Source organism: Pezoporus flaviventris, unplaced genomic scaffold, assembly GCF_033815535.1.
Source record: "Pezoporus flaviventris isolate CSIRO_AGI_PZ_B2104156 unplaced genomic scaffold, CSIRO_AGI_Pfla_v1 ptg000029l, whole genome shotgun sequence".
Classification (NCBI taxonomy): domain Eukaryota; kingdom Metazoa; phylum Chordata; class Aves; order Psittaciformes; family Psittacidae; genus Pezoporus; species Pezoporus flaviventris.
This window is the reverse complement of record NW_026892577.1, coordinates 7111720-7127893: the sequence shown is the minus strand read 5'-3', so window position 1 is coordinate 7127893 and position 16174 is coordinate 7111720. Positions and strand designations below refer to the sequence as shown.

The 16174-nt window shown below is 42.3% G+C and overlaps 1 protein-coding gene across 7 annotated transcripts in view; it reads left to right on the top strand.

The window, feature by feature from the left end:
• RBM20 (RNA binding motif protein 20) overlaps window positions 1-15675 on the top strand; it is a 112031-nt gene extending 96356 nt beyond the window's left edge. For 6 of the 7 annotated variants that reach the window (XM_061458778.1, XM_061458775.1, XM_061458777.1 and 3 more), the window contains exons 7-14: window positions 328-459; window positions 2534-2613; window positions 3419-4106; window positions 6059-6157; window positions 7590-8247; window positions 10623-10742; window positions 11512-11633; window positions 15444-15675. In XM_061458778.1, coding sequence (XP_061314762.1) covers window positions 328-459; window positions 2534-2613; window positions 3419-4106; window positions 6059-6157; window positions 7590-8247; window positions 10623-10742; window positions 11512-11633; window positions 15444-15554 — 2010 coding nt within the window. In that variant the 3' untranslated portion in view covers window positions 15555-15675. The remainder of the gene's footprint in view (window positions 1-327; window positions 460-2533; window positions 2614-3418; window positions 4107-6058; window positions 6158-7589; window positions 8248-10622; window positions 10743-11511; window positions 11634-15443) is intronic. The other variant, XM_061458776.1, reaches the window with a different exon arrangement.
• Window positions 15676-16174: the final 499 nt, after the last annotated feature.

Below are 16174 nucleotides of genomic sequence, written 5' to 3'. Positions count from 1 at the left end.
GAAGCACCAGTAAGGAAGTAAGGGAAAGGTGATAATTTCATATATTGAGAAAAATTAGATTCCAGGCATTTAATTTTTCAACTAAACTGGCTTCTAAAGTTGCCTATTGGCTTTAACAGCTGGATTGAAACCATTATTTGCAGTTAAAAGGAGACTGAGAAATGGACTGAGTGTTACTGTTTCAGGTCCAGGGCTGGAAAGCCACCTAGTTCTGTACTGTCAAGACATTTTGCATAAGAAGTATCCAAACAAAAATGATTGTGCTGCCTTTTGTCTCTGTATCTCTAATTATGTAATAGATTTTAAAGCTCTCCCCATTTGTGCTAGGCCTTTCTGGAAATGGCTTACAGCGAAGCAGCCCAAGCCATGGTACAGTACTACAAAGAAAAGCCTGCTATGATAAATGATGACAAGTTACTTATTAGGATGTCTAAAAGATACAAGGAATTGCAGCTGAAGGTAAGATAGTTATTCCTGATCAGATTTCCTGAGTTTCCATGGCATGATCTGGAGAATGCATATAAAAATTCTTGCTGATTACTGACTTCTAATTAATGCATTAGTATTATGGAAAAAGAAAGGTAAATTAATGAATAACAATCCAATAGTGATAACAATCCTTTATACTTAGCTGCTTGCTCTTGCTCTAAATTTTAACTCTTGGAAGAGATCCCATTTTCTCTTGATTCTCCAATACCATTACTTCAAAAACCCCTTCTGAGCTTCCGTCTCAGTGGGCTCCCCACATTTCTTGGTCTAACAAAGGTCTAAAACACAGCTACGTGCAATATGCAACATGTCAACAAAATTAAGATCCTCCTATCCTTTTAGTCAGGCATTAAGCCTGAAGCAATGCTTTTCACTGCTTGGCATGCTTGAGCCAATAGTACAATCTCTATATCAAACAGTGATGGCAGGGCTGAACATCACACTGATTTCTTTTTCTTTCCTGGAAATGAACTAAATTAAAGAGCAAATTTTGTTTTAATTATATTTTTTTTTTACCACACTTCTGATATGGACACTTGAGTGATGTCCAAAAATCCGTGCTCTTATGAGGATTAAAACTTAAACAGGGTTAAAACTTAAGCAGGGGAAGTTTAGATTGGATATAAGGAGGAAGTTTTTTACTGTAAGGGTGCTGAGGCACTGAAATGGGTTGCCCAGGGAAGTTGTGAATGCTCCATCCCTGGCAGTGTTCAAGGCCAGGCTGGACAGAGCCTTGGGTGACCTGGTTTAGTGTGAGGTGTCCCTGCTCATGGTATGGGGGTTGGAACTTGATGATCTTAAGGTCCTTTCCACCCCTAACTATTCTATGATTCTATGATATTTGTGGAAGCTTATGTACTGCCATGTGTAATGTTAAGAGAGTATTACTTTTTTTCATGGAGACTTGGACTGGAACTGGCAATAGAGAGCTGAAAAGCTTCATAGTATATTATCTAACACAGCACAAAGTTACTTTATAAAATAACTCTGTAATGTTCCAAGTTAAGAGGTTATGGGGCCTTTTATGAGCCTTGAGTTAAAAACAAGTAATTCAGATGGCTTAGTTTGACCTTTGGAAAAGTCTCTTTCTCCCCTGTATGTGTATAATAGTTAAAGGAGACTTAAAAGAGTTGCCTGAAGTTCATGAACCAGGCAGTGTTCCTCAGTGTGGCACAGTGAGGGGTTCAGATGTAAGGTGGCAGAGACTCTGCATCTTAACACAGAGGTGGAATGGAGAGTGTGGCAGTTTGCCTACATTTCAGGCAGATTTTCAGCTTTCCCACTGGCAGTTTTCTGGGGTCATGGGATAATTTTTCTCTGCAGGAGAAAAAGCCCTTTTCCTTTGTTAAAAACAAACATAAAACCGAAAGTACAGCATGGAAGGGGGAATATGCATGAGCTACTCACCACAACAAACTGCTGGGTTCCTGCATGATTAAGTTGCTCAGTTTGGTGCATGCACCAAGTGTTTGGCAAACTGTGTGCACTCCAGCCTGGAGTAGTGCATCTTTTGTAAATGATCTCGAACCTCGAGTAATCAGCACTTCCAATACACATCTTTCTTGCACTTAGCTTTTCTGAAGCTCTCTTCTAAGCATAGTCTGTTAGAGCTATACTCCAGAATGAGCTAAACTCTGAGATGAAAAGAAGGCAGATCCTAGAGGATCAGAGATAGGCTGCAATAGGGATCGAATTCAGGTATTGGAGAGATTGTCTGGGTTGTTTCCTCTTACGTTCAATTCCTAGAAATAGTGAATATGTAACAGGGCAAGCCATTTTTTTTAAAGCCTGTTACAGCAGCCAAGTACGAGGAGGCAGTGCTACAACGTAATGGAGCAAACTTTCCATTTGTATCATTTTACTGCTTTGATCGTGCTGTTGAGATACTAGCTGCAGAAAAGAGGGTAACCACAACGCTGAAAAAACAGTATTCTCTGCAGTAGTATAATGGAATGATGCATGGGTGCTGTTTCTTGAAGGACAAATCACCTGTGTTAGCTTGGAGAGTTGTGCAGCATGCTAAACCATGTCTTGTCTTCTTTAGAAACCAGGTAAGAATGTGGCTGCTATCATCCAGGACATCCACTCGCAGAGGGAAAGGGACCTGCTGCGTGAAGTGGACAGGTAAAGTTTCTCCGTAGTTTGGAATTGGGACCTGGATAATTGTGTAAACCTGCGGGTAGAAAAAGCATATTCTGTGTGCTTCCCTCTCCTATCTCATTTGCTTTCTTAATCTGGATTTCACTTCAAATCACAGTAAAAATATAAGTGGATACAATAGTAGGTACAGGGCATGTATGATAAGATCAGATTGAAACTGTGCAGGTTGTGAAAACAAATAAGCTCTTTCCTACTGATGATGACTCAAAAAAAATGCACCTGACATGTGAAGGACACACTCTCCCTTAAATGAAAAGCATAAAGGCAGGGATGCTGCAAGACCTAGCAGGGAGGAGTCAGTTCAGATTAAATGTATTTGGGTGTATTTCCCATTTATCTGACTTCTGGGCCTTCCAGCAAAAATGGAGAGGAATCACAATCCTAAAACATCTTTTAAACAGGTGACCTTTGTCACTTTTGTTTCAGAGATGCCCTAGATGACTTGAGTACTAAGGGTACAGTCATCATGGTCATTGTAAAGGTATCAACATATTGTAGGCTTTTAATGCTGGCCTCCTATGTGACGCTTTTAAAAATGAATGAATATATTCTTGACAGTTCTGTGGGGATTAGTTGAGCTCTGTGGATATGACACTGCCTTTTCTCTTGCTCGCTGTGTCTGCAGCTGTGCAGTGCATGTCTGTGACAGGCCTGGGGTCTCAGGTTCACAGTCCCCAGGGCACTCCTCATGTGTTTCCAATGTACAAGGTCTTGGTATAGACAGTAGTGGATGAGCTGGATTAGTTACAGCTGCTTTTCCCCTCTACAGCAGGTATGGCACGGAGAGGCCCCGCTCTCGCAGCCCCATAAGCCGCTCCCTGTCACCCCGATCCCATACTCCCAGCTTTACTTCCTGCAGTTCACCCCACAGCCCAATGGGGACGGGCAGGACCGACTGGGGAAATGGGAGAGAGTCGTGGGATCAGTCACCATATTCTCGCCGGGAAGAGGAAAGAGACGGCAGAGAATGGCGAGAGAATGGGGATGAGAAGAGGGACAGGACTGACATGTGGGTACATGAGAGGAAACATTATTCCCGACAGCTGGACAAGTTTGATTTGGATGAACGGATTGAAGGAGGCAGAGGGCACAGAGAAAAATACTTAAGGAGTGGTTCCCCTGGCTCCCTTCACCCTTTATCAGGGTACAAAACCAGAGAAGATGACTATTACCGAAAAACCTCCAAGTCAAAGTCTGACAAGTTTCAGAGGCAGCTGCAGGATTTACCTGGGAGATCCAAGAGAAAGGAAGAGGCAAAGTTAAGGGAACGCAGGCATTCTTACAGCGAGGACACTGCCAGGGAGGAGGCTGCTGAACAGAAGCACAGCAAAGCATCTGAGGGCTCCAGGCAAAAACAAAGCGATAAGAATAAGGTGAAGAAAGCCGAAAAAGACCAAGAGGAAGATGCTGCTGCTGAAGGCAGTGATGTGAAGGAAACCAAAGCCCCTGAGAATGAGGTAAATAAAGGTCTCGAGCTGTATTTAAGAAGGCAGCTGCTGAAGTAATGCATTTTTTTAACTATTTTAGATCAGTTCTTGTGGGTGTGGCGCTGGTGACTTGCAATGTTTTGTCATTATCTAGGTGTTCCTGCTCCGGCAGGGGGATTGGACTAGATGATCTTTTGAGATCCCTTCCAATCTCTAGCATACTGTGTAACTGTGTGTGTGTGTCATGATAAAATCAGGGAACATAGGCCTAGAAGAAACCTTAGGAGTTCATCTTGTCCGCCTCTTTCCCAGATCTATGACAGTACATGGGCATTGTCTTTCTGTGCGTGAGGGGAAAGGGACAGACAACTGGAAACAAAAGCAAGCAACAACCTGCTGTCTGCATGCAAGTTGTGTGTGCAGGGGCAATTGTCCTACTGCTCTCTCTTCGAAGTCGTGCAGAATACCCCATAGCTCCTCTCTTTGCATCCATCACCTCCTTCCACTGCCTGTGATGTGGGTTGAGTTATCTGGGAATTAAGTGGTATTTTACAGGGATGCACAATACTTGCAGGACAGTAATTCCCAGGACATTACAGGGAACTGGTGGATATACTGCTAAAATGGGGAATGAACGTTTAGTGAGGAACATTTTAGTTTTGGTCAACACAACAGAACAGTTACTTTCTGTTGATCATATGTCCCTACCCTCAGCTGTGGCAGGGATAATTCACACCACTCCTTTCAGTGTGCTGGCAGGAATCTCTTCCCATGGCAGAACCACTGAGTCAACTCACCTGTAAAATTATGGGATCTCAGGAGAAATAATCCCAGTTTGTAAAGCAACAGTGTTTGTGGGCTTGATTCTCCACTGGGAAAAATGCATGGGAACAGATCAAGATGCCTCATTTGCTCAGTCTCAGTAGAGCCCATGCTCATATCCCCACCCCATGGGGATCTTGTTACTGGCTCTTGGCCACCTTTCCTCCCCCAGCCCCCCCAGTGATAGACTGCTGCCATCCACCCCCGCGGATGCTGGCACAGGAGGCTGCAGAGCTGCTTTGCTGAGCAGGGGTCCATCTCTAGCTTGTGGCTTTGTGCCGCCAGGGCCATCTTTAGTTGGTTTTAATTGACCTTGTGTTTGCTCTTCTCATGTGGGAGCCAGGTTTGTGGAAATCTCTAGTCTTGTAACTCAGCTGGTCTCTGTAGCAGGCAGCAGCACTACCTCATGCCATAGATATGTGTGTCTGCACCACCTTTTGTCATCTTCCTCCTTTGGCTGGTATTTCACTGTGATGGATGGTTTCTTGGGGGGAGATGTCAGGGAGAAATGTCAGACAGCATCCTAAATCACCAGTGCTGCACACTCCTCTGCATGTTTTTCAAGTTAAAAATGGCTTTGCTAAAGGCATACTTCTCCAGGGACTGCTGCTAATAATCTATTTTAAAAGGAAGAAATATGTTTGAATGTTTTGAAGTCACACTTCAGTTTCACCTCTCTTCTACCAAATGCCAGGTAGTTCTGTGGTTTTGTTCTTCCGAAGTATGAACAGTGCAAGCAGTTGCATTTTTGGCTGATCTTACCTCAACAGACAAAACAGTTGAGATCTCCTGCAGGGTTTTAGTGCTACTGCTCTCCTTACCGGGTCTGAGCCAACATAACAGATGTGGGTAGAGAACAGAGGAGCGGAGGCTGGAAATTTTAACTAATTCACATTCTCCCCGACCTGTCCTCCAGCCAGTTCTATGATATAAATTACATCTAATTTTGTTTAAATGTCTTTTTGTTCATTCTCATTCTCTGCAGCTTTGCAAATAGAATCCAATTGCTGGGTCTTTTCCCACAACTCAGTTGACTTGCATAAACTTTAGAAATAAAGAATGTGACCTTGTGAGTGACTTTGCTTCCCTAAACCCAGAATAGAAACACACTAGAGCACCACTGTGTGTTGCTATACGTGTGTATGTTGTATTTGTTTTAGCTTGGAAAAGAGGAGCAAGTTCCAGAGAAGAGCTCACCTTCAACTAATAAACAAGGAAAAGAATCTGGAGAAATCCTGGAAAACACAAGACAAGAGAAGGTTGGTAACACATTGTTGGTGCAGCTTCCCTGACAAAAGGAGTGAAAACTCAGGTTTGGTAGCACATTCTCCCCACTGAAATATTAAACTTCCATGAAAGGCATGTAAAAGGGTTGTAGAAGGGGGTTGTCTAAATTAACTTGCCTTATCTTGACCTCTGCTTTAAGGGATAGCTTTTCCTGAAGTCTCCAGAACTCTTTTTTTAGTTGCTCTTTGCCCATGTACATTGCTTCACATGCATAGCCCTTGGCACTGGCAACTGTAGGTAACGTATGCCCAAGTGAAGTGCAGAACTTTGTGACACATGCCCCAGAATAGGAGATGTGGTCAGTTAGTGGAGAAGGAGGAGATGAATGGTGACAACTTTGGCCTTAGATGAACTATAGAGAGTAGCCTCTTCTGATTGTTTCTGGTTTTAATTAAAAATGTCTTTACAGCACCCCTGCTGCAGCATCGCAGTCAGGGACAGCAATGTCCTTGGAATTCCTCCAGCTTCATATCTGTAGGGTCATGGGTTGATAGTCAGATATGGAAGCTATTGATATCTCTTGCTGTAGAAAACTGATCTCCTGGCAAGAACAGTGTCAACTCCTGGAGTTTTTGTGCTGTTTTAGGATTCTAGGAGGGGAAGTGTAGGAATGGCCAAATAGGAGGAGAATACAGATTATTAATAGGTTATGTGTGCACAATGAGTCTGGGAGCTGAAATCTAAGCTACAAATGTGTCTTAAAAGTAACATTTACCATCTAATTCTAATACTTCTGAGGCAAAATATCAGTGCCTGAGTCCTGTAACTGCATGTATGAGGTATTTCAGATTATGTACCTTGGAGTGTAACTGTAAAACTGAGTTTTCCCAAAGTCTAGGCCAATTTCTACAAACACAGTCCCTGGCAGAGGGCTCTTGCTAATGGAAGGAAATGACTGCAGAAGGTAGCCATGTTTCCTGAGTCACAACACGGATTTAAAGGAAAAAGTGAAAGCCACAGGGTCTAGATTGGGGTTCAGTATATTCTCATTGTGCTGCCTATTTCTTGCCACCCTCGGGTGGAGGCAGTGGAAGTGGTAGATCATCACCTTGGGGATCACACAGTAGTATCAGTTGCATAATAAAGTAGAACAGGTTGCACCTTGTTCTACTGCTTACAGAAAAGTGAGAAGCAGGAGGCTGGAGAGGCTATAAACCCCAAGGCTGTTACAGAATCTCCACAAAGTGAGGTTTATGTGATAATTTAAAAGAGATTGCTTGTCCTTGTGCATAAGGCTTGAAACCACAACACCAAGACATATCGGTCTTTGAAACTAAAATACAAGAGGGGTTAGGCATGGCCAGATCGAAGTTCTTCCTGGCTACTGATGTTCACAGCCTACTGTTTGACAGTAATGGTACCTATAATCACCGATCTCTTAACTGTTTTATGTCTTTGTGACAGGACCGAGATTGGGAGAGTGAAAGTGAGATAGAAGGTGAGACCTGGTATCCTACTAACATGGAGGAACTGGTGACAGTGGATGAAGTGGGAGAAGATGATTTAATTATGGAGCCTGATATAACTGAGCTTGAAGAAATAGTGCCGGTTGATCAGAAAAATAAAACTGCTTCAGAGATGTGTCCCTGTATGTCAACCATGTTAGAACTGAAAAATGATCACAGCCACCTAACCAGGAGTGAAGACAAATTTGCCCATAAAGCTTTAGAAGCAAACTTTAGATCGGCTAAGGGCAGTGTGGCTTCTAGCGGCTGCCAGGACGATGATGAGGATGATGATGCTGTAACAGAAGCATCAAGCCTAAATCTGGACCCTGAGCAGAAGCCAGAGGAATTGCAGGAAGACCAATCCGCTAAGGAGTCTGATCCCCAGCAGAAGGAAGGAAAAATTGATAAGAGCTCTGACACTCGTTTAGAGCCCGAAGATCATATACCTTCTGTTCATCTGAAAGAAGAGACTCTCCAGCTCCCTGATACATTTATAGATGATTACAAACAGATGGGATCACAAGGAGCTGAGAGTAGAGAAGTTATGGAAATGCTTGTTAAAAACGCTAGCGAAGAAACAAGACACGGAAGCCAAGAGTGTCCAGAGGCCAAGGGTAAATACTGTTTCTTTCTCTTCAGCCCGCAGAGAGCCTTGCATGTTTTCTCTTGACAGTAATCTGAAATTTATTGCTAACAAGAATAAATGTTGCTAATAGCATCAAGACTTGTCCTTGGAGCAGCTCAGTAAAAGAACCCCAGTGCCTTTTGCCAAGCTAAACCATTAGAGCCTTTTAGCTGAATAGTGTAAAGGAAATATGATAAGCAGGTTGCAAGCTTTCTGAAAGGCATAAGCTGCTATAATTGTCATGTCAAGGTTCACATGAGTTTAGCTGGACTCTTTCAGTGCCCTGCTAAATTTACTTTGAATTGTCAATGAAATGAGTGACAGTCTCTGAAGGTCAACAGAAAAGTATCTGTAATGTCTGGCTGGCTCCTGGACAAGGTAGGTATTCTTACACACTGTACTGAAGCATTACTAACATGGAAATCATCCGTAGATTGTTACTTCTTAGTCACTGTTCACGCAAATACATGCCTTTTGGTAGGAATTGCCTGATCATCTGTTATCTACCACATGCTGCCTTTAATATAACTGATAGGACATGCTGTGAGATAGTGCCAATAAATGTAATCATAGCTGCCTATTAATATGTTAGCTGTCAGGAAAAAGAAAAGGATCTTGAATGTCTGAAAGTGAGTTTAGTTCCTCATCACACTTGCAAATGAAACTTGAGAGAATGGGCTGTGTATAATGAGGTGAAATGGAAAACAGCATAGACCATGTTGGCCAGGAATGCCCTTTCTTGCTGTTACCAGAGCTCGTGTGATGGAGAAGGGGTTGTGAACAGAAGCTGCTGGAAGATTTCTGAGGGGAAAATGCTGCAACATTTAATGTGAATGTCTGATTTTGAACTAACTTCTTCCCTCAGGACAGATCTGAAACATCCTCATTTTTCAGTACTTACCTGTTTGTCCGGAACACACCAGGCCTTTTATATTTGGAGATAACACTGCTGTGCAAACCCCCTGGGACTGGGGATGGCAAGGTTGGCTCCCCTGGGCAGCCAGCTGATGAAAGAACTAGGTATCCCAAGAGCATAGTTACTTCCATGTTTTCAGGATCTCACCTTCCAGCTTGCCAGCAGCGAGCCTGAAAACTCCAGGGCAGCTTGTGTTTCCCAGATTTCTATCATGGGCTTGATATCTGGGATCTGCAGTGCAAGGCTTTAGGCTCTCTGCAAATGTAGCTGCTAGCTTAGAAGCCCAGAAATCAACTTCAGTGGGACTTAAGTTGCCACAAAGGCCCTGGGTGCCTCAAGAAGAGCTAGCTGAAGCTTGCGGGTTTTCCCAGGATCTCTGCTGCAGATTAGGGAACCTGGAATGGGTTTAAAGTTACCTCAAAAACAAACCAGCCAGGAGTTGGGATTATTTTCTTTTAAATCATGTAATAGATGTATTTAAAACAATGAAGAAAAATTCATTCTCATAGCCAGAGATTGCAGATCTTTGAACTACAGACTTGAAAGGCAGGAAGGATTTGGTTTGGGCAAAAATGTATTTGTTTTATGAGAAAATATATCCCTTATCTAGGTGAACTTTGCAATGCAATAGAAATCCTGTCAGGGTAAGGGAACCAATTCTTTGATGCAGGAACTGAAGAATAAGAATCAAACCAGTTTATCTGTAATCCTGTTGTTCTCTGATAACAAATTCCTCTTTTTTTTTTTTTAAATAAAAGCAATTTGCATGTTGGTAAGGGAGAATACCTGTTCTTTTGACTGGCTTTATTGACCCCAGCAAAGCAAAACACTGTTTTCCGCAACTTGAATCTCCTGCCTATGTCTCTTATTGTCCGTAAGCGGGGACCAGCCAGCCATCCCAAGTGGCCAGGAGCCATGAAGCAGAAACTACTCCTTGGAGAGCTGAGGATGGGAGAAGAGTGGCTCCAGGGAGCAGATGATGATGATGATGCAGGGTTCCTACAAGAGGAAGGTTTGCTCTGCCCACACAGCTCCTTTGGCAGTTTGGGAATTAGTTCTCAGCAGGTCCTGGTGGCCCTCCTTTCTCTATGTTAGTGCAGCTCCATCACTGGTCATGCAGTACCATCTGTGATTGTGGAGCGGTGGTCAGACCATGCTTGGGCCAGTATAATGTTATAGATCTGTGTAAAGATTAAAATATGAAAAGAAAGAACATAACAAATGTGAAACTAGAAATAGAAGAATGGTTTGCTAGGAGAAACAGGGCTGGCTGCCCAGTGTAGTACAGCTGTTGGAGTTACACTGAACAAAGCTCTGATTTGTATGGAAAAGCATTTTTTCCAGATTTTACTGCATTTATAGATCCACCCAGCATTTCCAAGAAGTTTACAAATGTCTCTTTAAACTGATAAACTGTTTTCATTCAATATGTTTATTCATTTGTTAAGCAAATTCTAGGTACCTGGAAACGAGATCTCTGGAATACCCGGAGGTAGAATCTAAAAGAAGGCACCCTCCACCAGGCTGGGAACAAGAGGATGTCTTCACCGAACTCAGCATTCCACTGGGTACGTTTGGACGCCCAGGCCACACTCAGCCTTCAACGCTGCCCACTGCAATACCTACAGCTTCAACAAGATGTCACTTTAAGGCTACTTGCTATAGTTATTTTCCATAACAGATGTGAGGAGAGTGAAGGAACAGGGTTTATGACAGAAGGGTAGCTGTTGAAAGACACAGGCTTTTGATTATAGATCATTGCTAATTTCATTCCAGATGAATGGCAGATGATAGCAATTAATGTTGCTGATGAGATGAAGTAAGTTCCCTTGGACTATAGATGAATTCCATGTGAAAAATACTTAGTAATTTAAAAGTCTTTGTTATAAAACTGTTGCTTATACTTTCAGTATAAACAAAAGTATTAGTTTTACTGTGTAAGCACTGATTGTGAGTAAAACACCCATAAGAAGTGTTAAACCACAACAGCATCCTAAAGAGCAATTTGTGTAACTTAAGCATGAATTTACTTCTAAGTACTATCGCTATTCTAGCCCTTGAGGTTACACAGTGAAGTTTCCAGTCAATTTTATTCTTAAGATGGTACATTTTTAAATATGTGTAATATGTAAGAGAGAAGTGGAAGGTGTATTTGCAATGCACAGTTAAACAGCAGCTCAGTATTGCGAAACTAGGGACATCAGAGAGGTGAATCCAAGATTCAGCCTTCATACCTATGTCATTTCACTGAACAGTGACTTTTCTTTGAAAGCAAGTTTATTGTGGAGGGGAAGGGTTTCAACTGACATTTTAATGTAATTCAGAATTTCTCACTAGGTGTGGAATTTGTGGTGCCTAGAACTGGGTTTTACTGCAAGCTCTGTGGACTCTTCTACACAAATGAAGAGACAGCAAAGACGAGTCACTGCAGAAGTACTGTTCACTACAAAAATCTTCAGGTAAAAGCACGCTTGTGGATTGCGCATAAGATAGATGATGCTACAAAAAATAGGTTTTTATTCTGTGGGTAGAATTCAGATTAAGTGGAATTCAGAGAAGCCAAACTTTTCAGTAGTTCCAACGTTAGCACACCAATTTCTCACTCTCAGATCCTAGAAATCAACTTCTGGATCACAAATACAATGGGGCCAGGTGATAATTTGATCTTCTCACCTTATCACTAGCACAGCATGCAACTCACATCTTTAATTCTCTGCTCTTGATGGTCCCAGACATTTCTATCACTGGGAGTGAGCCCACCAGCAGCCTTTCTTATTTCTTAATTTCGGGAGCATTAAACATGCCACTTGCTGAATAATGTTACCAGGCTTATTTTTGCATCAGCAGGGATTTGAGCAGCATGTTTCAGCACGCAGAACTTTGTGACGCACAGGCTCTCCCAAGCATTTCCTGTGACCCATTGAAATCACCTCTCTCTGCTGCACAACAGCACGCAAAACACTACTGCTGAATAATTTCTATGAGGATATGCAGAAGCATGCCATTACTTGTATGGATTCCATAAGAATACACTGTAAGCATATCAGCCCTTGATAAGAGCACACAGTGATCATGGGTGCTTGCAGTTCAACCAGAAGACCCCACCTTTATCACTTTTCAGTTGATAATATCAGTCATGATAGCATGAACATCAACTGCCCTGTGCTGAGGTCTCCTCAGAGGAGGTAGCCTTGCCTCTCATATCCTTGAGTGCAGGGTGTGTACACTGCAGAAGACACTTCTGCTGGCATTGCATACTCTCAGCAAAAGCTATGGAAGAGAAAAGCAAAGCTCTCCTCCTTTCTCTGGTCCTTCCCTCTGACCACAGTAAATGCTGAAACACTGCTTCTTGTCAAGGAATAGCTATGTTCCTCACTAGCTGGTAGGCATTGGCTTTTCCAGTGACACTCAGAGTCAAATAATTTCTCTGGGAGAATTTTCTTGCTGGCTTTCCTGAAGGTACATAACTGTGATCACACAGAGGCTTTCAAAGACTGTGCCTGCAGAGCTGCTGTGCTTGCTCATAATGGATCCTCCAAGTGTAAGCTTGAAAAACAGGTGCCCAGTTTGCATGCCTTTTTGGCTTCACACATTAAAATCCAGAGGGATCCATCAGAGGTGGCACCGCTCAGCACAGGCTGCCCATCCCATGCACATCTGTTCCAAAGAAACTTGTGCTAATGCAAAGCCCCTGCCCCTGGCAACTGGTCCCATGGGAAGAAGAGGGATTTTGTTAAAGTCATAGAAAAAAAGGCCTAACTAAAACTGAATCAGTGTGAAACCCCCCCCCTTTTTTTTCTCCCCATTAAGACATCCCCATAAGTGCTGTGATAGATCTATAACACTGACTTGAAGTAGAAGAAAAAAAGACCACAAAAGCTGTTATAATTAAATCTGTCAAATATGGCAATGAAAACAGACTGTTCTGTTGAACTGTCCTTCTTACCTTACTAAATGGAGGAGGTGTCTTGTCCAGCTTTTGTCCCCTCAGGTGGAAACTCAGCAAATTTTAAGTAATTGTTCTGTATTACTAGAACTCTTTTATTTGTAATAATGCTTATTTATGCACTCTGCAAGAAATATCACTCTTCTATGATGAATTAATGGCGTATCCACCAGCATAAGAACTGTGGACTCTTGCTGTATGTGAAACTATGGCACTGCTGCTGCAGACTCTGTGTTGTCTTGCCTGCATGACAAATACCAATGTCCAGTGACAGTGACACTGTCATGGCCAGGAGTCTTTTAGAGTTGGTTTGCGATTTGTTATCATTTGCTCTTTTCATGTGGTGCTCTTGGAGCCACATCCAAAATACATGTTCAATGTTTGGGTTTGAATGCAAAACCAAGCAGTCTTTTTTATCAGTTTTCTTCCAAAAGCCTTGCTTAGATGATGGTGATTTTGTCTTTGAAGTCAAACAGTCAACTTCATCTGAGTCCGGTGCCCCTTTCAGCAGTCACTGAAAAAACCTCAACTGGTTCTTTGTCAGCCTTGCAAACTTCTTTAATTTTCCCTTCTCTTCAGCTTAATTCCCCAGGTGCTGTTTGCATTTACAGATCCACTGCGTTCTCCATGTCCAAAAAATCCATCATTTGGCCATCTCTCCCACCACTACCACAAAAAGTAGTCAGATTCATCTGGTGTAAGCTACCTTGGCAGCTCAGTGCAGCACTTTATTGGGTTTTCCACTGGCTTTATGCACTGTTTGTCAAAACTTGTATTTAAATGAAAAAAATAGTTTTCCTTGATTGTCATTTTTCTGTAAATGAATCTGAATGTCTGGCCTGTGAACTTCAAGACTAGTGTTTGTGGTACTCATGATAAAGGTCAGCTAAAGGTGGCGGATAAGCCTCAGTCTTATTTTGATGGGTAATCATTAAAAACCGAAAATGCATGGCTTATCTGAGCCAATGACAAGCATTAGTGATTTACTACAGTTCATGGTGTACAGATCACTTTTCCCAGCCTCCATGGAGGTTGTATGCCTGTATACTACTGTAGCATTTACTCTGGCTTTCTGCCACATGGAGTTTTGGACCTGGGGATAAAGACATGTGAGACTTGTGTAATTTCCACAGCCGAATCTCGATATTCAGAGTATATTCTATATGCTCTATATTCAGTCATCATTTTGTCACAGGTATGCCCATTCATTAGCATTACTGAGTCCCTTCCAGGTGTACCTTTTACATCCGAAACTTGTATTTGCATGAGACAACTTGGCAGTCCTAACACAGCCCTTTGTTTTTGTACATCCATTTCTCATCTCACCTCTTCCCTATGGATGCCAAAGAGCAAACTGTACTCTGGGGGAATCCTGCAAGTAGATAGATTTTTGCAGTGATGTGAGATGGCCTTTTCAAAACAAATCAGAATGAATACTCAGCTAGAAAAGAGAGATTAATGATCCTAATAATGTGCACATCAGTTATTCCTGCATGTGGTGTAAGTCATGAATAAAAACATCTCTCCATTATTATGTGGGAATTTCCCATGTGAGTCTCTACACTAGCTGCTGCTGAAGAAGCTTCTTTCCATCCAATTCTAGGTTTGTTGACCTTGAATAAATATTTTGAGCACCATTTTCAGACCCACACCAGTTTATCGCCCCTTTTGTGTGCAGCTCTGCCAACTAAGAGCCCTGCCAAAAGGCTGAAAGCCTCACTGGCCGTGTCTGTGTTTTTAAATCACACTGAGTACTTAACGTTCTGAAAGGCTTTATCTTAGAGAAACACCATAAATGTAAATACTTGATGTGTGCTGCTCAATCATGTTGATTATTACCTCCCTAAAAAGAAATGTTCTGGAGCAAAAGGTATATCTCTGAACCGGACGTTCTGAAAATGTAACATATGTGCTTTAAATTATGATTCAGGAACTGCATCTGTTTTCTGACACACTGGTCTTATACTAGCATAATTCAGTTGACTCAGTGGACTTAGTTCCTGCCCTATATCACGTGGGAGTAGAGAGTTTGTAAGGAGAAAAGATGATGTCTAGTTACACAGACTGATGGGGAGTCACGGCACTCCTTGTTCTGTCACCAGTTCCCTTCGTGGCACAGAGTAAATCATTGAACTTCTCAGACCCTCCATGTATTCAGGTAGTTTGCCTGACACAGGTATATTTCCTGGCTTGAACTTTCACCAAAAATGTGGCTTCTAAGTTCTTTCTTCCCTTTTGAGATGCTGGGAGAATGTGAGATGCATTCGATGTGTTGAGTGTGTTCAGTTTTGGTAATGATGCTTTGTTTTTGATGTGATTGCAGAAGTATCTCTCCCAGCTTGCAGAAGAGAGCCTGAAAATGAAGGAAGAAGGCAGCCCTCTGCCTCAGGACGATACTGGCATTGTTCCTCACTTTGCAAAGAAAAAACTATGATGTGGATGAACTGGAAGAACCATAAATGAGTGAATGCTGATACTTTATTTTTTTTTATTTCTATGATATATCTGTCAATTTGCACTGTACAGAGGAGGGGAAATAAAGAGCATGGAACATGCATCTATGCCCAGAGTGCCATTAAAAACCAAAATGCCTGAAACTGTTTCCCACGGTGAAGCAATGCTGGCATATCTGTAAGAAGTGGAGCAATTCTTTCTCACACTCTGCGTGCTGGGAGTGGTTTCCTAGATTAAATCAGAATTCTCAGGGATTCTTGAAGTTTTAATTCTGATGTGACACATCAGGTCAGGCAGAGTATTTAGAAGCACTCAGCATCCTCCAGTGGACGCTGGAAGGAAAGGAGATGTGACTATAAATAGGCTTTAATGTTGCTTAAAATATCTTCAGCCATTTCACTCATTGCCCCTGTGAGAAGTAGGATTTGCATAGGACATCTAAAGCCATTGTGCTAATACTAGTCAGTAGATGGCATAACATAAACCCCATCAGCATCCACCTCCATGTGTCTTAGAGCTTGGTGAATTGATGAAATGTTTGTGTTGTTAAGCACTGTGTTGTGCCAATACCAAGGGAGCCACAGTCTGTCCCAGGGACCT